General features: G+C 34.6%; 1 protein-coding gene across 2 annotated transcripts; it reads left to right on the top strand.

The window, feature by feature from the left end:
* Nucleotides 1-10,145: 10,145 nt before the first annotated feature.
* On the top strand, nt 10,146-24,969 carry LOC128994092 (uncharacterized). 2 transcript variants are annotated; one of them, XM_054418348.1, is made up of 8 exons: nt 10,146-10,223; nt 10,836-11,090; nt 11,486-12,558; nt 13,463-13,744; nt 18,296-18,528; nt 19,202-19,293; nt 22,338-22,533; nt 24,048-24,969. In XM_054418348.1, exons 2-8 carry the CDS (start codon nt 11,082-11,084, stop codon nt 24,344-24,346), a joined length of 2,184 nt encoding a protein of 727 aa, XP_054274323.1. In that variant the 5' UTR covers nt 10,146-10,223; nt 10,836-11,081; the 3' UTR covers nt 24,347-24,969. The 2 variants fall into 2 exon arrangements, with proteins under 2 accessions (XP_054274323.1, XP_054274322.1); XM_054418347.1 differs by having other exon boundaries at nt 18,296-18,543.
* The last annotated feature ends 295 nt before the right edge of the window (nt 24,970-25,264 follow it).

The raw sequence follows: 25,264 nt of genomic DNA, 5'->3' as shown, positions 1-25,264 counted from the left end.
TGATTTTATACTAAGCTATAATAATATTACTTAAAAACACACTTTATTAGTTTCCTTGTTCAGAAAACCTAGGTGCTCGTTTAACCTAATCTTATTTAAATAGGTGAATTGAAAATCGATTCAGGCAAATGGAAATTCGCTTAGACGGCAGGTTTGCTGCGGCGGGGGTATTTTAACTCTGTATAGGTCACTTAAGGTACTCTACATTACCTATTGATTTAGATTACTATTGTACAACCGAGTCGTGCCTCGTTGACTCTACATATTGTGATTTAAGGAATTAAATTTTGAAAAAAATATAATCTTTTTTCGTTTTTATGTATTTTTTATAGGCAATACTACACAAAGATTTGGGCTGTCTTATTTTGGTAAAAGCACGATTTGTGGTACCCATCGTTGTAACTGCCGTCTTCGGAATGAACTACCGTATTCTCTCAAGTCTCTTTTCGGATTTGCTCCGTGGAAGCTCTAGTATACTAATTGTCGTAGAAAATTGTGGTTCCGATTGAATGGCAACGGTTGATTGTGTACGTTGTTTTTTGAATGCAAGATCGATAACAGGATCGTAACAACGGTGAGTGAATTGGAAATAAATTGTATTTTCTTTTGTTAAAAATCTTCTCTTGCTTTGTAATGTTTGATATCGCAAGTACCTATTAACGACATTTTAGGTTTACATTTTTCGCTTTATTTTCACCCTGTGTTGATTTTTTAAACTAAAACTATCGCAATTTTATTACTGGTTAGCTAGTCGTAACAGCTCGTACTAGAACTAAAGTTTTACAACAGGAAATGTTCAATGTTTTTATGATGTTGCGGTTTTATTTTATACGTATTTCGCAAGTAATAGCAAGAGCAAGAACTTATAAAATATAATAAAGAGCGAACTTAAGGCACTTGTACAATATATTATTAGCAAACTAATGTTGATTTATGTATTTTTGTAATGTTAAGTATATTGCATTTTAATGAAATGGAAAGTTTAATAATCACGGTTAACTGTGAACTGTTTTGCGGCACAACCATGAAGAAAAGGTAAATTTTTATAGTTTAAACTTTAAACAGATTTTCTCGAAAACAGTTTGATAAAAGACATTTTTTAGCAAAGTTTTAGATAATGTATTCCCACACTAACGATTCTTCATTATTTTTAATATCCAATCACTGGTCCTGCTTATACAGACGAAAATATAGCGTGAATAGTAGAATTTCACCGGAAATAGAATATACTCTTATAGAAATGAAACATTATTATAATTAGTAATCCCAGCTCTACGTTTTACAATGAGACCTACGATAGCGTATTCCCGATATGGGAAATACGCTAATTGACACATTATTATCTCCGTGTAGTTGTGTTGAGTTTAGCCAAACTGTTTACCAACTTGTCACCAACTGTTGAAACTCACAGACAGTTTCCTGAACATCAAGTGATGTTACGAACATCGCGATGACGTTAGCGGGAAACACATCAAGTTGTCTCAGGAAGTGACTAGTATAACAATCCACCGATGTGAATCATGTCCAAACACACGATGTGTATGTATGATGTCTAATTATTTTAAGTAAAAGGCACTGTGCATGATTAATAATGAGACATAAATTATTGGGTTCTCAACGATTGTTAATATGTTATTGTTTTCATTCTATTTAGAATATGAAACATATACACGCATTTGTCTGTTTCTTGATCGAAAGTTATTTAAACTGCTAGAAAATGTCAAATGAAGATCAACTTTTTTATAACTAGGTTATATGTTTTTAGAATACATTTTAGCTACGTAATATAGATTTGATCACGGCTCAGAATAGGCTACAACGCAAGATTTCCCAGGTGACAAATCCTCTACTGAACAAATTACTTCTTCTATCGTGGGTGACGCACATATGAACTCGAAAATTATAATTTGTTATATTTAAAGGGACAATATACATAATAGACTAGTTAGTTGCTAAGTTACATTTTTCTCGATTAAACATATTATTAAGAAGTAGGGGTTCGTTATTAGGGTTCTTGATACGTTGCTTTACACTAAATGTGATTGGTTTGGTAAATACCGAGAAGATATTTTGAGTAGACGAATATTGAAAATATTTTTTTTTCAAGTGTTTGGAATATTGTTTTTGATATGCGTATAAAACAATTGCTATCTTCATACAATTGTTTAGTGAATATTTGTGGTTTCAGCGATCTGCAATATGGTTTGTGATACTTATTGGTCAAGTTCACTACGTTTCCAGGCGTTAAGTGCTTGTGGTGAATATGGTCTTCCCATAGTTGTTACTGTGGCGAAATTGGAAAACACATTTTTAGTATGTAACTGATACCGTATAGCGGGCACGTTGTTAGTTCAACATTGAAAGAAAGTACACCATTAAATCGATACAGGACATTAAAATATAATGGTAATATATTAAAAATAGTATAAAGTCGGTATGAATGGGAACATATTTTTGGTTTAAACTTTAGCCGGTCTCCTTTGTATTTTATATTGTTTTCTCTAAACAATTATCATCCTGCGTTCTCTGCATTCACGCCTAGTATCGTCATTAGATTTTTGAAAAAGTGTTTTTTTGTCCATTTTGTACAAAACTATGTAAAAAACCGGGTACTTACGGAGTTAATCCTGTTGAATATAAGTCAATGGTTTCCAAGTGGGTTGCTTGAGTGTCTTTTATTTTAAATGTATTTAATTAATTTTACTGTGTCATTATAATTATGTAAACAGACTAAACAATTTAATAACTGAAATAAGCCGTTTATAATGTTGATGTACAACCGTGTTCAACTCGTTACAATAAGCATTCTACAACAAGTTAGTGAGGATACTGTTTTGTGACATTCAAATATACATGATGGAATTTATTACCTCGGTATGTATATTTTTATTGGCTCAGCAATAACCATCACATATGGCCAAGGGTGCTCGTAAACATTGTTTATACTCTGGGTAAACTTGGCTTGGACTGTAAATCTAACATTACAGGCCATCATTCACATTGTATCTCTGTCTATATTTAATGCGCGGAAAAGGTAAATTTATGGAAGTTAAGAAAGGCCGAATTTTGTTTAATGTAGCGTTCAACTGTTTAATTTAACATTTGAGCTTAAAAAGTCTGTAAATGAGGGGAAATAATTTTATTGATGTGGTGTATGTTTATATTATATTTTAAACTGCATTATCTATACAGTGGATCCATTTTCACAAATTAGCAATTAAAATACAACTACATTAAATCTGGCCACCAGAATGTTTTCAAACGCTATCCATGTTTGATGTGAAGTGTGTAAGTTAAATTATATACACATGAATATCTTATCGTGTAACAGACTTTGTATATCCAGTCGTGTAATCATTTGAAAATGAAACTATGATTATATGTTGATTCAGTTTGACTGTTTAAGTTATCTCTTGTGTTTATTATCATAATCAATTGAGGCTCTCCAATGTGTGTCAACACTGTTGACCCCAAACAATCGACACAATTCTAACCTCAGGCAAATAAACATGTATTGTATCAATCCCTATGTACCAGTAACCCAAAATAAACTGTTTTATTGATCTGAAACCATTACGCATTTAAGAATAAAAAGTTGTAATTTTTAGGCTATATAGCTGGTTTAGTGAACTCAATAAAACAAGATACAAACATATTATCTTACTTTATGAACATTTTTAATACTATAAAGTCGTTATCAAGTGTTTATCATGGGATTTTTTTACAGAGGTTTCATTAGCCAATGCATAAGACCTTGTTCTGCTGTTCCACGCTGTTCTTAAAAATCGGATGAGTTCTAAAAGCACAACAAACCTCTACACCGATTGAAATTGGATCGGTATGTATGTATACTTCTTTATAAGAATCGTGTGCACATATTCAGTTCTGAATAAGAATGTTTGATTTCAAAACTTGGCTACTATTGTTGGGTATCTCACGATAAAATAGCGTTTCTTTCCATTAACATCAAAAGCCAAAATATTAAGCAATTGACAAATTATTTAAAAAAAAAAACTACTTATGTGCAATACAATGCTTTTAGAATATGTTAGAAGCAATCAAAATAGCTCGTTCAAAGTCATTTGTTGTAAGAAAAAAATCAATTCTTTAGAAAAAATTAGTTTTTAACTTGGCATGGATTTTTTCTCTGAAAACACTACTAACTCTTACAAAAACCTCTTACACAAACCTCTTAGCTGTGATAAACATCAGAGGTTGTTGGTGTGAATCAAAATGTACTTGCATTATACAAACAACAATATACGTTGAACCCAAAGACAATATTGGCCCATTTTCCAGTTCCAGAAGCTCCCCATTTTGTATTTAGGTCGAACCCAACAGAAGATGTAATTTGTAGAGGATTTGTCACAGGGGAAATCTTGTCTTGGGAGGCCTTGTAGGCGAAGTCGGGATAAAATCTGTTCAGTGAATTTAGTAATATCAAGAGAGTGTTTTTAAAATGTGACCCAAAGGCTGGCTTAGTAATTATGTGTAATTTTTAGCACAATAATATAATAAAATAATGTAATCTTTATAAAATGGCATAACATTATGTCAATACTGTATTATGCATGGATGCTAAATGATGTAAATGTAAATGATGCTATAATAGTGGGCCTTTACTAAACTCCCATATATAATACGATTATGATGATTTAGATTCGTTTGATTATAATCATTACCCAATGTCAAAACAGAAATACTGGTTTTAAATTATAGCTGCCAATTAGTAGTTGATTAAACATAGATGTCCATTATAAGTTCAAGTGTTGTTTATTAGAATAGCTAACTGCCTAAAGCTATCATTATAGTTTATCATACTATATTATTTATTCAATACAACTCTGAACTATTTTTTAAGAAACGTAGTAACTAAACTTAGAGTTATACTCAGTGAGTCATTATCATTAAATCTTATTTTTATATAAAAGTAAAAATATATCCAAAAAGCTACAAAAAGCTGATCCATAATTTGGCGATCCCCAAGTAGTTTTGATATTATTTATTAAATAAAACTCTCCAACTTAGGTTTGAACTATTTTTTAAGAAACGTAGTAACTAAACTTAGAGTTATATTCAATGAGTCATTATCATTATATCTTATTTTATATAAAATTAAAAATATATCGAAAAAGCTACAAAAAAGCTGATCCATAATTTGTCGATCCCTAAGTAGTTTTTGTAGGGTTTAAATACAGCTAGCTATTCTTGGAAAATACTATAAGGATGGATACTATATACTATGAGGAAACTTATGTTAATCAAATAAAGGGGTTTTAATTACTTTCTATACAGCTAGAATGATATCGCTAATGTTCTACTTACTTAACTCTCTTTTGCTTTGATTAATATTAATTTTATGAACTTTGTTCACAATAAATTAAACACTGAAATACAACATGTATTAAATATCCCTCACCTATTTGTCAAAGCTTTCACTTTTACAAACTGATTAAAGGTGTTAATAAGTTCACCACAATCATTTTACAAATTATCAACTGTTATTCCATTGCGATTTTCCAGGTTGAAACACCTAAATAAATAAGTATGGATAAAAATATTATGAAAAATGATACAGAGGTCGTGTGTATTAATAATTACAGAGCATTGATTGTAACCAGTGGTGCGCACAGCTGATTGTGCCGCTCCAGTGGTGCCAACTAATGCTACTGCAGTACCAACATCACGGTACAAATACCTCTGAAGCATACTTCACCTGTATTATATTAATTCATCAAATACGCCTCCAAGTGTTTGGTCTTTGAAACTACGTTATTAGCTTCCTTGTACTAACCTCTTTTTCACAAACACCTCGCAATACATAAAAAAATTTATTTTTTATGTTATAATAGTGTAATACTGTAGTTAGTTAGCTCAACAATAATCCTAACTGGTAATATTTAACAATAAAACGGTCGAAACTATGAGTATGTTTCAAAGAACGTTCTTTGTATTGTATTTATATTATGCCCCTAATTTATTTACTACTCAAAGAATAAGATAAATACTCTAATTAACTAAGATATACAAAGTGTTTTATTGGCTCTATATCTTACTAACACCCTAACACTACTACTAACACCCAGGTTCGATTCCCGCCAAATCACCACTGGATTTTATCTAAGTGATAATGCCGCAACCCCTAGGTCTAGCCTGAAGTAATGTGAAAAACAATCCCAGGCTCGTGCCTAGCGTCCTAGGACAAAAAAAAAACTAACACCCTATGGCTACCTGGATTGCCGAGTGGACAGTACTCGCTTTCACATTTAAAGGTTTTGGGTTCGTTTCCAATTAAGATCGTTATGGTTCTATCTAACAAAAGGCATACCTAGCTTTTAAAAATCAGGGTTTGTACTTTTCCCTTACATAATTCAATCGTACATTCTTCACTCAATTTGAATAATGGACATCTATATATATAATTCCGTAAGTCAAATTTTTGTAAAGAAATTGTGAGTGACTGGATGGCCGTAGAAGGATGGGAGGGGTCTTATTTTAAAGGTCTTGACGTGAATTTTGAGGGAAAACTATTCATTTTTCTTATTTTTTTTACCATAAATTCGCAACAGAATAAAACTTTTCCCATTAAAACAACATGGGGTTTAATTTGTTTACATCTTTTGAAATTAAAACAGCTGTGTATTAGTTGTATTTCTGAAAATCTGTGTACTCATAGCCTTTGATATCGATACCAGCTGTACTTTTTACAAGAGAACAGAACAATACAGAAAACAATTCATATACAAAAAACATAGTTTATCCAGAGGTTCTGACTAATTATCAAATGCAATAAGTAAGTAGTGATTTCCATTCATGTAAATAAAACTTGAATTAAACCAAATTTTAATTGTTTTTTATGCTTATTATTTTCAAAATAAAAATTTTTACTGTTTTAGAGGCTATTGTCCCTACAAACCACCATTTAAATGTAAATGTATCTACTGTATATAATATATTGTATACATTTTGTGTTGTAAACTATATTATAATGCTAGAAAATCAGTGCTTATTTATAAATGACCAATGAAGGTTGATAAAAAATTTATGTATTTTGGTTTTTTAGGGGCTTTTGCCCCTACAAGCCCCTAGTAAAATTTATATTTCTTATAATGTAATACTAAGAAATCAAATTGCCCTTTTTATTTATTTTAAAATTATGTTTTATCAAAGCAGTATTGCCAACGTTAATATTACTGTCCACTTTATTTAAACAATTTCCTTTTATGAGGAAACACAGACAAGCATGTATCATCTTGTCGTCAGCTGTAAGTGTTCCCGCCATTTCCTATTCGAGGTAAACACCGCGTGCTTTTACTATCGATCACGTTCTATTTTCGGAAGGTGGACAGCTATTATTTGTTATCAATAATTGGAAAGTCTATATCTGTCCGACCATTGAGCTGAAACCAACCTTTTATCGCAAATAGGTAGGTTTATTTTCATCCCTTTATCGATTTCACCTAAGTATTTCTTCACTTTAGTTACGAACACAACAGTAAACTGCCTATTTAGTGATTTAGAAATGCGTTAACCTAAAATAAATCGGTTGTAGAACAATATCACTATAATTGTTACATAGTTGGGACTTTGTTTGATATATTCCTGAAATTGCATTAGTTTAATTTTTATCATGTACATTGTGTTCTTCCTTAACTTTCCGTCTCTTGTTCCTAACGAGAACTTTTGTGATATTGCTCATTCCTAGACGAAACTGCCCTCTGAATAAACACCACGACATTGTCTGATCTGCCAGGTCATTGCCAACTTTAAAACTGTATTTCCTACTGCCTAAGTGTGCTTTCCAAATCAACGCGTACAACACCCATCTCTGTTTCGTTAATTTTGATTCCCGCCAGTTCACCTTCCTAGTTAGACCCCACATCAAAAACGTTAGCCTTAACAGTGAAAAGTCCTACGCCAACGTTAGAACACTCCTATCATAATTGAAGTAACATTCAAGTCTAAACTATTATTCTTTACTGCTTCTGTTAATGTGCCTGTTTTTGTACCTAACATATTAATTAACCAGTATATGCCAGTAACTGTTGTTCTTATCCACCAAAACTGTTTTCCAATAAATTATCCGTCCCATGTGAACTTACGTACATCCACTCCTCTTGTTGTCCCCCGACCCCTACATAGTACATTGTGCAACTAGTGAGCAAAGTGGTAGCTTAGAAACCTCCGAAAGGTGTGTTTTATGGCCAGTTCCCCTACCTAGAAGGCTAAGAATCAAGAAGTCTTCACTATCCATTATATTCCGCCACTCGGTCACTTTATAAACCTCAAACACCTTGTTAAAACCCAAACCTCTTTAAAGCTTGAACCGTTCTTTACCTCCTACTTCTCTTATTACCAAAGCCCTACTGGCCACTATACACCACCTCCCATACCTACCAAACTAATACATCCCACAAAAACCATACCAACCACGCCAACAACCAAAATAAACCCTAATTAACCAGACCATCTGATTAAAGTTTGTTTGCTAACCATAACCAACCCCTCAAGAGCCAATGCAACAAGCTGCTAAACCGGAATAGATATCTTCTGTTCCGTAACACACGAAGCTCCTTGTATAGTCTCTTCTTAAGGCTGAAGAGAGCCAAGACCTAGAAAAGCTCAATTTTATTCGTCACCCACGTCACCCACTGAAACAATACGTTCACAGACAAATGATTTCGTGAAAAATCCTATGGCTAACCAAGTCTGAAAGGGTTGTGTCGTGATCTATCGTGACAGTACATAGCATGTTTTTAGTGCTTGTAACGGTATTAACTGTATTAGATTTTATATATCTATATATATAATACGCTATACCGATTTTTGTAAACAGAACTCCTCCCTCATTTTTTGACCGATTTTGATGATTAAAATGTCAAAACAATGGCCCTGATCTGTAGTTTTGCAAAGTGTTTTCGTTATTTGATATCTTTTTTAGTTCGGGCAGGATCTTCCATCAAAGTTTGGTTTTCTCCCATAAGATTAACATGGGGGAATCTAAATATTTAATTGGAAACTTTGTCTCCACTAATTTGAGAGAACGGCTGGGCGTAGCAACTTGATAGGGGTGTCCAAAGAAAGGTCTTGGTCTGTAGATGAGTTATCAAAAGAAAAACGAAGTAAATTCGCTTAGGGCTCTGCCCCAGAAGCCTTTACAGATCCCTCCACAGATTTGTTTACATTTTGGCCATTTGGATAATACTTTTTAATGAAACAGCTGTTAATGTTTTAATTGTATTTTAAACAACACACATTTTTGGGAGTTACTGAATTGTCCAAAAGAAGTATTTGTAATATTATTTTCGGATTTTTAAATTTATTTTCTTCTATATCATGTCATGTTTTGCAATATAACGTTCCATTACGAAATCAGTGGAAAATCCTTTTATCACAGTAACTCTTACATTATTTCTTATTGAACTATCTTATATCTATTGTACGGGTTGGTGTCTTCCTTTTTCACCTCTTTTGGTTATAGATTTTATCATATTATTCTAGACAGATCATTATAGGCTTATGAGATTATTGTCATACATGTTATCAATCATTGGAATAATATTCGAAAGTGCAGAAGTGTCTTATTAGCTTTAACAGTAACCCCACAACCAATTTCTCAAAACTATGCTAGAGGGCTATTCATTGGCACAGAAGTACGATATGAACAGAGGTGGCTGTGTATGAACTGACGCGACGTGACGAAGTAAAAATCAAACTTACACTGTAACGGACGGACCTTCCTTTGAAGTTAGCACGTGTCTTCTCAACAAACTGATATTTTTTTCTCAAATAAAATCATAGATTAATCTTTAATACACTGATGAAATAGCGGAAGTTTTTAAGTACAAAAGATTTTAATACTATCTAAAGGTTCTTCCAAAAGAAGAGATACCAGTTAACATACTAACAATAACTCCGATTACGTACGGTATGGGAAATGTTTTTACACTTATTACTCTTTAAAGATTGCTAAATGCTCAAAATATGTTTAATTTCACTCAATATAGCGCAGTTAGATGAATTAGCGTAACCCTTGATAGTAACTGTCGATTTCGACGGGTTTCACCTAGTTTTATCTAAAGTTCCCGGTGTTTTGTTGTAGATAACGACATGATGTGCTAGAGGGCAGCACGGAGGGTTTGAGAAGCGCGTTGGCTCGACTGCGGCAGCGCACAAGCAACAGCCAGAACTCGCCCGACCATTCCTCAGGGATCTCCGTGAGTGTAAGTTATATAAAATCGTCATTACGATTTACTAAATAAAGGATTCTTAGTAACTTCATTGTATAGCTTTCAAGGTTCTGTTAGTTAATAAAGATGACAAACTACTGTAAAGACTAAGAATAAGTATTTACTACAAATCCACTATAATGAGCTATATTTTTATTTCTCTTTTAACACTATGAAACCTTGTAAGAATGCACTAATTACGATACCAAAGCCAATACCAATTACGATACCAATTAAGAAATATAATGAAATTTACTTTACTTTAGGGTGGATACATCTAATGTTTACATTTTTTCAATTCTGGTTTCATTTTAAAATCCATTAGTAAAAATGTCTTTCCCTCTACAGAGGATAGCCGTACTGCTGCAGCAGTCGGGCCAAACCATCACCACGAACGCACACTTAGCCATGGCTCCTCATTTCTGTCTTGCTTAACTACTTACCACATTTGTTGCAGAGGCTAGGGCGTCTGTCTCGTGGAGGGGTAGCTAAACAGAGGACAGCCGTACTGCTGCAGCGGTCGGGCCAAGCCACCACCACCACAGCACACTCAGCCCCTGGCTCCTCATTTCTGTCTTGCTTAACTACTTACCACATTTGTTGCAGGGGCTAGGGCGTCTGTCTCTGGGAGGGGTAGCTAAACAGAGGACAGCCGTACTGCTGCAGCGGTCGGGCCAAGCCATCACCACCACAGCACACTCAGCCCCTGGCTCCCCATGTCTGTCGGTTGGCAGCGCCGAGTCCACCACCGATCTCATCTCCACCGCCTCCAGTGCGCTTCGACGTCTACACTTCAAATCCGCGGGTGGCGGATATCGCCGCAAACCTGGATGCCCAAACTCATCCGCGCCAATGCCCAAGGTACCTCGTTAATCAATACGTCTGAATGTCTGAAATACTTCAAATCTCTTAATGTGGAAATACCACTGAGAGAATTCAACATGAAGAAAGTGTGATTTCTTCAACTAAGTGTTTTATTAAAAAACATGAGCAGCAATATTTTTGGGAAAAGCTTACCCATTATCTATCATATTGTAATTTCCAAACGCCATTGGAATTCAAACGTCCATAAAGCTATGTCGTATTGTTATACATTTGTATAATTACTAGTGTCTCAGTATCATGACATGTTAAGCATTTATGCTTTTAAAGAAACTAGCTTAAGAACATTACAATATAACCTTTACTGTATGAACACTTTCTATTTACAAACGACTCGCCAATATGTCGTAATAATCCCTAATTATTGTTCATAGGTCGTGCTGATGGGCAGTGGGTCCGTGTCCGTGGAGTCCGTCGGGACCAACTTCAACAACACAAGTACGGACTCGTCCAACACAGTGATCACTATGGTAACCGTAACCGATAGCGGGGAGACGGAAGACAGCTTTGACCATCCACCAGAGGACATGATGAGGATCACTACCAACCTGCTGGAGGACATGCTGGGCCCGTGCAACACCCCGGGGTCCTCTGTGGAGAAGGAGGACGAGTTCTTCTCAGCGTCCAGCACCGAGGAGCAGCCCAAGCCATGTGAGGAGGTCAAACTCATCTTCCAAGGCGTCGAGGAGGAAGATGATACGAACATGATACTGCTTCAGCACACCAAGATACCTGTGGAAAACACTAAGACCATCGTAGAGGAAACCTCTTTGCCCATCCTGCAGTCCACAGATCCCGCCGTGGAGTGGTACAACATCAAGATGCGCCAAGCCAACTTGCCTCAGAACAAAAACAACCTGTCCGCCAACAAAAGACTGAAGATGCTTTCCAAAAGGTACGCGAAGAATAACTTTGAAGATGAACCGAGGGGGAGAAAACACGGAAGAAACTCCTCAGGGTTTGCTGCCGAACAGATGACTATTGAGAGTGAAGAAGACCCTACAGCGGTTACTGCCTCACCACCAATACCGGACTCTCCCACTGCGATACAATCTGTGTACCAACCAACAAGATCACCTCCACCCAAGACTGAAACTATATTTACCTTTCCGGACATTCACGAGGAAAAAGAAAAGGAGAGGGAAAAGGAAAAATCTCCGTCTGTTAGTAAAAAGCTGAAAACGGAAAAGGATGCTTCTAACGACTCCTGTAAGGCGACGCCGACTCCTACTCCGGAACCGACGATACGAGGGACTCCAGCGACCATCGTGGTGCAACAGGCTTCGGTCACCGGAAACTCTCCGGAGTTCTCTGGTTCAGAGAGCATCAGTCAGGAACACTCGGAGTCCGAGAGGAGACCGAGCAAGAGGATGGACAACGACTTCAAACAACTACTGGATGTCACTAACAACATCACGATACAACAGATGCACGACTCTGGGCTGAAGTAAGATATACCTTGCTTTACAACCATATTTCGTCAGTGTAGTTTATCACGTAACCTTTTTCATAAAATACATTTAACTGTGTGATCTAACTTTGAGAGTAATTATAACATGAAAATGATACTGCTAAAAACTGCTCAGTGAAGCATATAAAAGAAAAGTGTAAGTTGAATAAAAACGCTGACAAGCTGGCAGCAAACGACCCTTTTCCTTTTATTGTCCTCTGCAATTAATGTAACGTCAAACTGGGACAGAACACTCGACGGTAAAATTTTTTACTTTACGCGAATCACCTTTCATATTCCATTTTAATAATACAACGTTAACGGATAGGCCTATTAATACATGTTACAGTAACCAATATTTCATGTTATTATACTTCATTTAGTAATATTTATTTTTTAAGTGAATTAACTGTTGACATTCTGGTTTATAAAACCGCTTGTTCTTTTAGTATTTTAAAACGACTAGTACATCTCTTCCCTCGACTTACATAGATATCTTAGAACAATAGTAGGATTATTACTATTTATTCTTAATTCAATAGATTAGGCCTAATATATTGGTATATATTACGTTTCAAGGAATTTGCCATCCATTTTTACATCGTTTCCGTCACGTAATTTTACTTTGAAGTTACTACGGTGTTTGTAAACTATTCCGTAATGTTCCTAAATGACAGTTCCTAATATTCTACGCTTCTTAATTTACAATTCAGATTCATTAGTCTATTTACTTCTTCATAATCAGTTTAAGTATGCAGGTGGGACAAAGTGACTAATTGACCAACTATCAATGTACACAATTAGAGTCGAAATGTTACGGCGTAAGAACATTCATTGAAAAGATAAAGACACACTTTTAGTATTTCTATAACCATGAAGTTTCAACCCCTTTTCGTTACAGATACTGCAGCCCGCACCACAGTAGGTCCCAGTCGGTCAAGACGCCCGGGTCACGCTCCAACATACAACCTCCAGGCGCCTCCCGTCACCGCCCCAACTACCTGTGCCTGCCCCAGCAACGGTCGAGGGTCGCCTCCATGCCTAACACCGGCGTCGAGGAGGAGTACTACCGCCTGAGACACTTCAGCATCACCGGCAAGGGAGTGGTCAATCGCGGGGACTCTCTGAAGAGCCGCCGGTCAAGAAGTAACAACAGCGTCGCCAGCAGCAACTCCAGTCATAGGTATGTGTGTTAACATTCTGACTGGTGTATGTAGAAAATTAGGGGTTGCATATAAACATTTTTTAGTTGGTGAATAATGATTTAGCCGTTTGGCAATATTATGAAGAAATAAAATTAGTTGGTGAATTGAAATCAGAAAAATCTACTTAGACAGTATGATGTCAACTGATGTCAACAATGGCTTGACTTTTTTGTGGAACCTTGAGAATTGTGTTTGTTTTAGACTATGGTTACCTACGTTCTTAATCTCACCTTGCAACTTTGTTGTAACTTTGTTTGCTATTGCGTTGAAGGCGGTATTTCAAATCGAAGCTGCTATAGCATACTACTACCATTGACTTTATATCTCTACACACTACCAGCTTATGCTAACTGAGAAATCTGTATACAATTCAATTACTTCTTATAAAGATACAGCATCATTAGATAAGACTTACTTCAAATTAATCATTTTTTATTTATTACATTTTTCACAAGCTGTTCGAAAAGGGTTAATAGGTTTATTGGCATGTTGCAGCTTTGGTCCGATGTTGTATTTAATTAGTGGAGTGATAAGTGACATGAAGATTAGTGAAACATTTAAAAAGCTGGAATCTTAGTAAAGGAGTAAAAAATAACATTTGAATAGAGAAACACGAATTCCAGAAATGGGTAAATGTCGTTTATCACCGAAATAATCATAAATAAACAGGCGAGTAAAATGTAATGCCTTATGAAAGATTTTTCCGGGAACAATTATTTACAATTTATTGCCTAACAATGACATTGTGGTTAGTCGATGGATTTCTTCATTTGACAATTCTAGATACATAATTTAATTATATTTAAAATGATACTGACAACTGAAAAAGATAAACTAGATGTGAGTTTAGTTAATCTATATTCACTTTAAATGTTTATAGGTAATATTCCAAACTAAACAAATATAAGACTAGTTTTACAGCTTACATCATTTTCAATATTCATCCTCTAGCCTAACATAAAATGTGAAAATCAAATCTCATTTTAGTAACTGCAAATTAAAATAATTCTAATCAAAGTTTGAATTTTTTTTACTAGACAGCAATTGATATGTAGCAACTTTTAAGTTCATTGATATTTAACTTGTAAAAAATTAATCTCTTATTCATTAATATGCCACTTATGACCATAACCAAAACCTTAGTCCATAACAATCAATACTTAAATGAACCGGTGGTTACATTTAGGATTAGTAAATAAACCAGTAAACAAACGAGTATATAAACTGACTTGTCAATTTAAAAGCTCCAACCACTAACACTACTTTAATAGATGGATTGTCGAAGTTGATTGCTAAATCAATATCACTTTCAGTTGTTCGTTAGATTAAACAAAGTTAAATGGTTCGGAATTAAACCTATATCAAATGTTTGACAACACTGAATTTAATGCTATTGGTTTTTAACTCTATTGTCAGGTTCTTGTGCAGTGTTTTATCAACTAAAAATGTTCAATTAAATGTTGATTTATGACCAAATTATTATGACTGGTTTGTTTGTAGGTTGTGTTTACATTTTTTGATCCACTGATGCTTAAACATTACAAGGATGAAACCAATACGGCTTAAATCAATCTGGGCTCTGACCCACTAGCAATATTAACTCTTTCTCTAAAATACAAAAACAAAGTTGTGGTTGAGAATTAATACAGTGTTAACTTGCAAAGGTGTTTTCTTATCCATATGGTTTTAATAGTGAAAAAATAGAGACGAGGTTCAAAATAAAAAGGTGTAAATCACTTTGGTCTCGGTTACATTGTCAATAACAAAGCCTACTCTGTGATACGTTAACTGTGTTATGGTCATGGGTGCCCATAGGGGGTTGCAAGGGGTGCACTTGCACCCCCTGGTAAAAAAATATGAAATAGATTTAATACCTAAAATGTTAAGTAACCACTTATAATAATTATAAATTTAATAAGTGCGTTTCTTAAGGTCGTTTCTATTGATTCTAATGTCTTTTTAATGATACTATTTTTATTTGGTTGCTTCTATGAGTTGCCAAATATAGCATAAAAATGCATTTTAAAAGACTATCATTTCAGAAATCCCCCCTCCCCACAGATGTTCGTTATATATTTCGCCCGCCTGTTCCAAATCCTGCTGGCTCCCATGGTGGTGCAGATCCAATACTGAGCACAGATCCAATAATTGGGAACCAAACCGTTGCCAATACTACAGCCTACTCTAATAATATATCATTTGAGGTTTGGTGGAGAATCAATATGGTGTAAACAAACAACTGCATCCTACTCTCTGTTTCGTTTTCAATACTGAAGCCTACATTAAAACAACTGGGGTGGGTTTGAGAACCAATACGGTTTAATTTATTGATCACTGAGCCGTTTTGAATACAAAAGTCTACTCTTAAATATGTCAACCGCTCCAAGTTTAGGAACCAATAAAGTGCAATTAATTTTTTTTCTGGACCGTTGTTAATATCAATACCCTCTCAAAAAATTAACATTTGATTTTGGGTCAAAATTCCTTAGTCCTATGGTATAAAACAATGGTGTTATCTAAACTGTTTTCAAAGAACCCTATTTCAAAATACAACTATGTTGGGTTTGCGAACCATTGATGTGTGAATCATTGTATTCCCTTAATCCCTGGTCGCTTATCAATACTAAATAAAGCCTACTCTGAAATACACCGCCTGAGGTTTAGTTTGAAACGAATGCAGTGTAAATCACTGTTCTCTGATCCATTGTCGATAATTAAGCCTACTCTAAAAATAAATGACCCAGGCTGTGGTTGAAAAATGAACGAAATTCAATCGTCAAACCTAAACTGTTGTAAATATTTACGCACGACAGGTTACTTACAATTCAAACAAATGTTGGGATTTCGTCGAATATTTAAGACTTTCAAGCAATTATCTTCACATGCAATTTGTGCCAATTTTATGTAAACCAGACTGACACACGCACCTAATATACTATGTATGCCTATACCAGTAACACGGCAAAATCACTCTCCAAATGTTATAGTAGTTAATATTTTGTTCTCTGTTTTCTAATTAGGTATGTTAAACCGCTGATAAATACAGTGAGTGATGAATACATACGCGAATTTCATTGCATTTGTGTAGGTGACATTCAATATTGGGTTTTTATGAAAGGAAACTTAGTGTCACTGCCGCCAATCTGCCGTTTCACTATAATTATGCTCAAATAACCGTCAGCCGAGTAAAGTTTGGGAATCAAAACAAAACCTTGTAAACAAACCACTGTGTCATCTGAAACTTTGTCAGTAAAGATTACATCAACCTTGCTAGCTTCTCTTTCCTAATTTTACAAACCTATTAGGACAATTAATTTGTTTAATTTGACAATTAAGTTGGGTCACATAAAATGTCAAAATTGTTACCGGAATATTGTTAGACATTTGTAATAATTTCTGTTACAAATTATTTGCTGGACAGTTAACGTCTCGTTCTCTAGATTAAAAATCATGGGAATAGTTTACGGGAAATCAGTTCATACGTTTAGAATGAAAGTAGTAATATTTTCTACGTAGCATATTATTTGGAGTGAATGAATGTTGCGTATCTTACTTAGATCATATGGAGATTTGAGTTCATAAAAAGGAGTTCTCTGTAAAAATTGCATAACTGTCCAACTATAATGGTAGCAATTGTATGTACTAGATACCTTCCTCGCGTTCTAAAATGCATCTGTGAGGTATGATACTCATGTAATATAATACTGTACATTATTAACAACTTTTTAAATTATATTTTAAAATATCTTCAGCTTTTCAAAAAAAAAAAAAGAGCTGGGAGCATACCATAAACATGAGGTAATGAATTAGGTCTCTCTCACATAAAAGCTAACCATATCGTTGTTATAAACACTATCACACCTTAAACATCACGATGATCTTCCATTTACGTTCATGCTTTATTCGGAGCTAGTAACCTGTGCTAGTAACATTGAATTTAATAATTAGTTCAATTCTCTTAGAACATTACAACAACAAGCATCAATCCACCCTATGCTCTCAGACCAACAACGTAATACTTCTTCATTAATACTGAACATAAATCTAAAATCCTTCCCTATTCATCTTTTAACCATATCATGATCTGGTGAACCCATGAACCGCAACTTCATGATCTGTTTCTATCTACTTTTTTTAGAACAAAATTAATTGCACGTTCTTTTCCTGTACGTTTGTATTGTATAGTCTCGTCAATTAAAAGTATAAGTGTAGATATGTAAAAGGTTGGAAGACTATTTTTTTATATTTGTTTAGTAGCATCATCACACCAAATTCTGATCAAAAAGTAAAAATATTCCAACACTCAATTTGCTTTTTTTCGGGAGGGGCAGCTGGTCTAGGGGAAGAACGCAGGACTTTAATCCCCGAGGTCCTGGGTTCAAATCCCATCAATCACCAATGTATTTGATCTAATTAATTCTGCCACTACCTTCCAAGCCTAACCTGTAGTGATGTTAAAAACTGTTTCGGACTAGAGTTACGCTCTACAATGAGAATGCGTGGCATTGAAAACATTGTTTTTGTTCCAGCACGGAGCACCTGACGACAGGAGGTGCCGTGGTAGGAGGCTCGTACCCCGGGTCCGCCCGCACCTCTGCTACAACCTCCCTCGCCTCGTCCAGAGAGAGTTCCTGCGCCTCCTGTCCCGGTATCACAGCACCCTTCCGTGTCGTGATGCTAGGGTCCGCAGGGGTCGGCAAGTCGTCACTCATCAGCCAATTCATGACGTCAGAGTACCTGCACGCCTACGACACATCTATAGGTTCGTCTGTCGAAGGTGAACACACTACAAGCACCCCCTCATAAACACCTGACATACATGTTATATCCATAAATAATGTTAGGTACTTCTAAATTCAATTAAATTGAATGTGTTTATTGTTTAGTAGATATCCAGAGTATGGGCCTACTGAAGTATGATAATAAATTATCTATTATTTGTTGGAATGTTGTGAAACTACAATATTTTTTCTTAATAAAATCAGGAGTTGTAAATCAAGAATAGTAGGTTACCAGAACAAATCTGCACGTTAAATTAAAACTGAAGTATATTCCTTAAACATTCATATTTCGAGACAATAGTTATTTGTGCAACTAGTGAGGCAATTGCACTTTGCACTCGAGTTGCACATTATATTTTTCCTACAGTTAAACAAATAAATTGGTAAATAAACGTAACATATTTTTACACAGAAGTGAACTCTAGTTTTTGAGAAAATGGGCATATAAAAAAGCTTTAAATACAAGAAGAATTTTGTGGTTTTGCATTAGTGTTAATAATACATATCATGTTTATATATAGTATTTTTAACGACTCAAGTTCTAGGATTTATAATACCGGTCTTGAAATAGACTCGACGGAATCAATGAATAAGTTTAAGTTAAATAAATTATGTATTTTAAAATTAATTAATGTATGTTGTTGTTGTTTTCAGATGACGAGTGCGGAGAGAAGTCAGTTTCAGTTCTGTTAGACGGAGAAGAATCTGAGCTCACCTTTATAGATCACCCTTCCTCTGAGATGTCGGTGAGTTGCATTCTTAAACACAATCATATGGGTTTCTTGGGTTGTTGATTTTGTGTCATTCATAAATTATACCGTTGACGTTCGCCAACTACGGGTGTAGGTAGCACCGTTGATTATTTTTTTAAGGAATGTATAGTTAATTAATGGTTGGGGCAATGCCATGTTACCAAAAACGCCAGATTACAGAACACCATATAAAAAATACTTTTATTTATTCTTTATTTATTTTTATTTGTTTCCCTACGAATTTTGCATTTGTTAAGATTTAATAAATTGTTCGATCCCTGGGTTTTAATTATAACCTTTTGCTTTATAGCATCATTAATTGGTAGCTTAACGACAAATAGTGTTTGGGTCCAGGAATTTATCATCTTGGAATTAAAAAACAAACGAGCATCAGATGAGACTAACACTAACTACTCGACTAACCAGTCAATGCAAACAAGTAACGCAAATAACATCTGCTTAGGTGATTGAAAATGGTAGTTGTTACTTGACTTTGCTGAGAATACGCAAAATGACAGGAAAATGACAATAAAATAAGGGAGTTTAAAGGGTTATTATTAGTTTAACGGCCGAATTATACAGTGTTTCAATGTAATAATCCTATTGACAATGCAGAGTGATTTAGCGTGTTGGATCAGATATCGGACTAGCTGAGTAATATTGTACGAGTTTTAGGAAGGAGTATTTTAGCATTTTTATATTATTGTTTCTATTTAGAAGGGAAGTTTAGTCGTTAAATTGTTTTTCTATGTAGTAGGATAGTCGCTATATTTGTACATTGCTGATTATGTATTATTCCATGTGTAGTTGTATTACAAACGTAACTTCTCATAGGTTTTTAAATTTTTATTTTCAGATAAGTCTTAATTTTTTTATGAATAAAAGTGTATAAAACCAAACAGACAAATAAAATAAATAAAAAATATTCTATAAAATTGTAATATTTTATTAGCAATAATATTTTTATATCGTTTTCTATTCCTTGTCTTGTTTGTTTAGAAAACAAGTTTACAATAATTAATTGCAATGCTAAAATACAAATTGTGTAATCTTAAAACCAACCTTTCCGATTTTAAAAATAAAAACGAAGTTATAGTAACCAACTACACCATAACAACATCAATCTACCCTTCAGCAAAATAACCTTTTATTTATACCTTCGTTACTTATTTTAAAATAGAAAATTTTAAACCTACTTTAAAATTTATAAGATATAAAATTACATTTTGAAAACAGTTTAAACATTGCTGGTTTCAAGGGTGTTTGTTAAAACAAACTTTCATATCCGAAATGTCGCCAGCAGATATTCTATAAGACACCTGCGTTTTGCATGAATGTCGTTCTTAAGAACAAAGACCCCCCGGAGAAGGACCCAATTTCCTCTACAAAATGGAACTGTAATACTTTACTGTTGGAGGAGAATACGGTATGGCTTAGCTTGATAAAACTGGAAATTTATTATGAGATTTAAACCAGCATCATTCTAAATTAATCAACGCACAGATTATAATGTCACGCAGGAAATCACGAATTTGTAGAAAAACTAATAGTTGGCTATAACTCTAACCCACGAATCAACAAATATACATCCAATCGTCTTTGATATTGTCAATTTGTAATTTTGTTAATGTGACAATTTATCAATTAAAAGGTTTCGTTACAGTCAAGCATTTACTAAGATTTCGGTTTATCTCAATGATAAATCCATCGACAAAAGAGACTTGTACACAATAAATAATCTTTTTAGTGAAGTTTTGACTATTATCATGGTACGAATCTTGCTTGGATTAAAAAGAAAATTGTTGTTATCTGGTACATGCGGGATTCATTCTGGACTCTAGTCATTGGCCTATCGATTAATGAAGGTATCCAACAAAAGATTAACTAGCATATTATGTTGTGTTCCCTTACAACGATACACAAAAATACCCAATGTTGAAAAATCGCACTAAATAAATGAAAATATTATATACTGTATATAACTTAATAAAGTGTTATAAACTCATTTCTAACAAAATATCAAAAACACATTCTTTTTTCGTTAAAAATGTCACAATCGTGTGTTACTTTTACCTTAGTTTGTTACAGCAAATTTAATTTTATCTGTAAAATTCTTCATACAGATGTGTTCCTCTCCCCTTCCTATCACCCCTTCCTAACTTACCTCGTCGTCCCTCGCAGTTAGGGAGCAACGCGGACGTGACCAAACTTGAAAGAGAAGAACAGCCACAAGTTGAATTGAGGTGACATTTCTATAAGAGACATGTTTCCCAAAGGTCCTGGGGTATACTGTAATACGAATTACAACATTTTTATGTAAAAGTTCTTTATTACGATTTTCAGGTAATGAGACTTAATTTGCTTGTAAATTTGTATTGATCATGTTCGACTCTCTGTATGTGTATCGCAAAACACATTGAGCTTATATTTAGCTACACTTTTTCTTGGTACATATTTGATAGAGGGTGGAATACACTTGTACATAAAACGTACACAAAAATGTAATAAATTTTATGCTTTATATATATATTCCAGCAGCGTATTCATAGGATACAATTTTCGGACCAGATAAAAGACACATTTTCGCTACGAACTATGTCACTCCAAGTTGACGTAACAATTTCACTAAACAAATAGTAATCGCAAAAAATATCCTTCTTTCCTTAAGGTTGTCAAGAATTATTTTCTTCCATATAATGATACACGTCTCTCATTAAATACAACCAATTAATTGTTAGCCCAAGTACATGGTATGTAATATGAGGAGTACAGTATCTAAAACCCAATCCAATAACATATTTCGAGTTCATAAACTTAAAAGTAGGCTTCTACGGTCAAAGTAAACTTTTAATGACCAAGTCAATTAACTGATAAAAAAATAACCGATTTTTCGGGTGCGTTGTAGCAATTCATCTTTGGGTCAAACTACAATCCAAACAACATTAACTAACATAACCATTTGGACGTTATCTAGAGTTCAGCTATCTTCCAGTTAACTATTCCGCTGCCCAGTTTCAAGCTTTCTTTTGTTGTTTCAGCCCGAGGACTGCCTGTCCAACTACACCTCACCTCACGCCTACTGCGTCGTCTACTCCACAGCTGACCGAGGCAGCTTCCAACAGGCAGAACAGATGCTGCAGACCCTGTGGAAGAACGACGCCATCAGGACCAAGGCTGTGATTTTGGTCGCCAACAAGACGGATCTTGTACGAAGCCGAGTCGTCTCCACGCAAGGTGAATTATAAAGAATATTGTTAAATTCTAAGTTCAGTACATGTATTAAGTTTCACTGTAGAAACTTACTGAACCTTATGTACAAACAGTTGAGTTGATCAGTTGACTTATCAGACCTAGAAGACTATCAAGGCGTAAAAATGAAATTTACTTACTAAACCTGAAATTATCGTACCTATCATTCATCAACCATATGAGGCCTGCAATTTAACCAATACGTTTGGTTGGTATAAGCATGGCTTTTGCACATGAACATGACTTGTTTAGGCTAAATTCTGAGGTTTTAAAGAACGAATTAGTTTTCCAGAACCTTGTAAGAAGTTTGCCCCTTTTTTAAGAATACGAATTGTAATAGATGCTTTATTTGGTAAACTGGTTAGTAAACGAGCTGGCAAGATGGTTCAATATTGCTGGGTTTTTCTCTAGCAGCCCGGGATCAAATCTCGACAATCATCTATGTATGACTTTAAGTTTTGATAATTGTGTGGCCTTGGGTTTTGGAAACTAGAAACTTCATATTAATACATAAACTTCACAACACAAGGCTTTTGGGCAAGGAGAACTGTCTCGAAATTTGAAATCTTCCTCCCCAAAAAGGCCATATGATAATCATTAACTTTTATCGAAAGTGCAGGGTACCTTTATTAAAGTATTACTATACTCTTATATGGAGTTTTCCTTTTCTTTCAAGCTGATAACAAATATTTGGTTTAACTTTGGTATTTACAGAAAAATACTCCGGACATATGTAGATGCTATAGCCTAATTAAATTGAATTCGCACTTAATGAAACTGGTTTGTAACAAGTGTGATATGTTCACTGGAGCTTGAGGCTCTGTAGCAGAATGTTTCCCCGAGTAAGTCTCATAAGTAAAGTCTCAACTCCTCTACTAATTACATGATTAACGATCCCTCTCTTCCCTCTTACGACATGCTCTTTACACATCGGATTCAGACGATGCTTCAGTATTATTTCGAGTCGTGTAAATAATGTGAATTATTTAGTCCACTTGAATACTAATTATTATCATTGATCTATTTATATAGGTTGGTGACCAATCTCGGAATGATAAAAATATTCCCTAATCAATAAATAATTTTAAAGAAAAATTTAACTTATTTTCAATTTCGTAAGCAGATTCTGCTACCAAGGCTACATGCCGTTTTATTAGTATGTGTACAAATTGCTTTGAAAGAGTATTAAATGCTACTTTTCATAATCTAATTGCTCATTGAAAATGTGTGATAAATTATGTGTCATTCTAAATTTATTTGTGATAAAATTGATCCCAAATGGGGTATTTCCTGAAGAAATGTTCCAGGATTTGAAAACGGAAATCACCTGTTACATGCGTCGTAGTTTGATTGAATGGCAAACTACAAACTACTTAAACGTTTTAGGTACCTGGAAGGAATGAAAATTCTGTTTTTAAAGAGCTAGAACTTAAGAGGTGGTTTATCATAAAAACCCTTTTTTCCTGATAACTAGACCATTGCATCAGTTAATTTTCCAGATGGGAAGCTGATGGCGACAGCTTACGACTGTAAGTTTATCGAGACCTCGGTCGGCATCAACCACAACGTCGACGAACTCCTGGTCGGGATTCTAACACAGATCCGTCTCAAGCTGGACAACCCTCCGGAGACTCACTACGCGAGGCGAAGGAGTCGCTCCCCCATGAGCGGCGGCCCTGGGTTCAGGAAGTACCGGGGTCAACGAACCTCAGCCTCGCTCAAGGTCAAGGGGTTGCTCAGCAAAGTGTGGGCGAGGGACTCGAAGAGCAAGAGCTGCGAAAACCTACACGTTTTGTAGGGGTTGAGGCTAAAGCCAGAAAATACCTTGGTAGTAGGACTTTCAAAACGTCATCAAACAAATAGAGTGATGCTGTTGAAGGTCCCACAACAAAACCATAGTTGAGCGAATATTGTATTTGATCGTTTATATTTCTCAAATGGGCTACTCAAAAGTTGCATCAAAGAGTTAAAGGTATACAAATACTAGAGGTTGTATTTTTGTTGTCCACATCCTCCACTTTAGAACTTTCTATCGATATTCTACTGTATAAGTTACAATAACTACCTAAAACCATTATTTTGCCCCGATCAGACATTCAAGTTCTGTTACCTAATAAGTTAAGACATAAATACTGCTCTTTTACTAAGTTACATGTACTAACCTTTAAAAAATATGTCTATTATGAATATTTTACAAAGTATATCTTTAAATAAATTTTAGTTATGAGTTTTGAGAAGTAGGGATGTTTGTGCATTTAACAACAATTGGAGTATTTAAATTTCTTTTATTAAATATAATCCACAAAAACATCATAATATCAAATTTGCATCCTTTATATTGCAGCTCAGTATTTCCAACAATGCAAAGTTAGGCATTCGCACGTATGAACATTGAGAACATCAATAACCGACTCAACGTAGCAGGTACCGAAGCAATACACTATTAATTATTTGCACTCACTCTCAGCTGACACGGACCATTATTTTAACTCAAAGCGGGTTATTAACACGTTCACTGCTAATGACGCACTTGTGCGTCATAAGTATATTAGCAGATATATAATACATGATGTATATAATTACATAATATATTTTAATCCACAATTTATATTATAAAATTTATTTAATTAAAGATATATTGTCACTCAATTAACATGATCATGTTAATGTTTATGTTTTTTAGCCATTTATAAAAGTATTACATATCATTAGCAGT

The sequence above is a fragment of the Macrosteles quadrilineatus genome, unplaced genomic scaffold (assembly GCF_028750875.1).
Source record: "Macrosteles quadrilineatus isolate MER2022 unplaced genomic scaffold, UCM_ALF_1.0 Scaffold_5__1_contigs__length_97177068, whole genome shotgun sequence".
In the NCBI taxonomy this organism is placed as follows: domain Eukaryota; kingdom Metazoa; phylum Arthropoda; class Insecta; order Hemiptera; family Cicadellidae; genus Macrosteles; species Macrosteles quadrilineatus.
The sequence above is the reverse complement of the archived record's forward strand: the minus strand, read 5'-3'. Positions and strand labels throughout refer to the sequence as shown.

Excerpts from the sequence above, each read along its gene's own strand:
- LOC128994092 (XM_054418347.1), top strand. Across the intron at positions 19,294-22,337 it reads ACCCTTCCTCTGAGATGTCG|CCCGAGGACTGCCTGTCCAA; the intron begins GTGAGTTGCATT and ends TTGTTGTTTCAG. Across the intron at positions 22,534-24,047 it reads CCGAGTCGTCTCCACGCAAG|ATGGGAAGCTGATGGCGACA; the intron begins GTGAATTATAAA and ends TTAATTTTCCAG.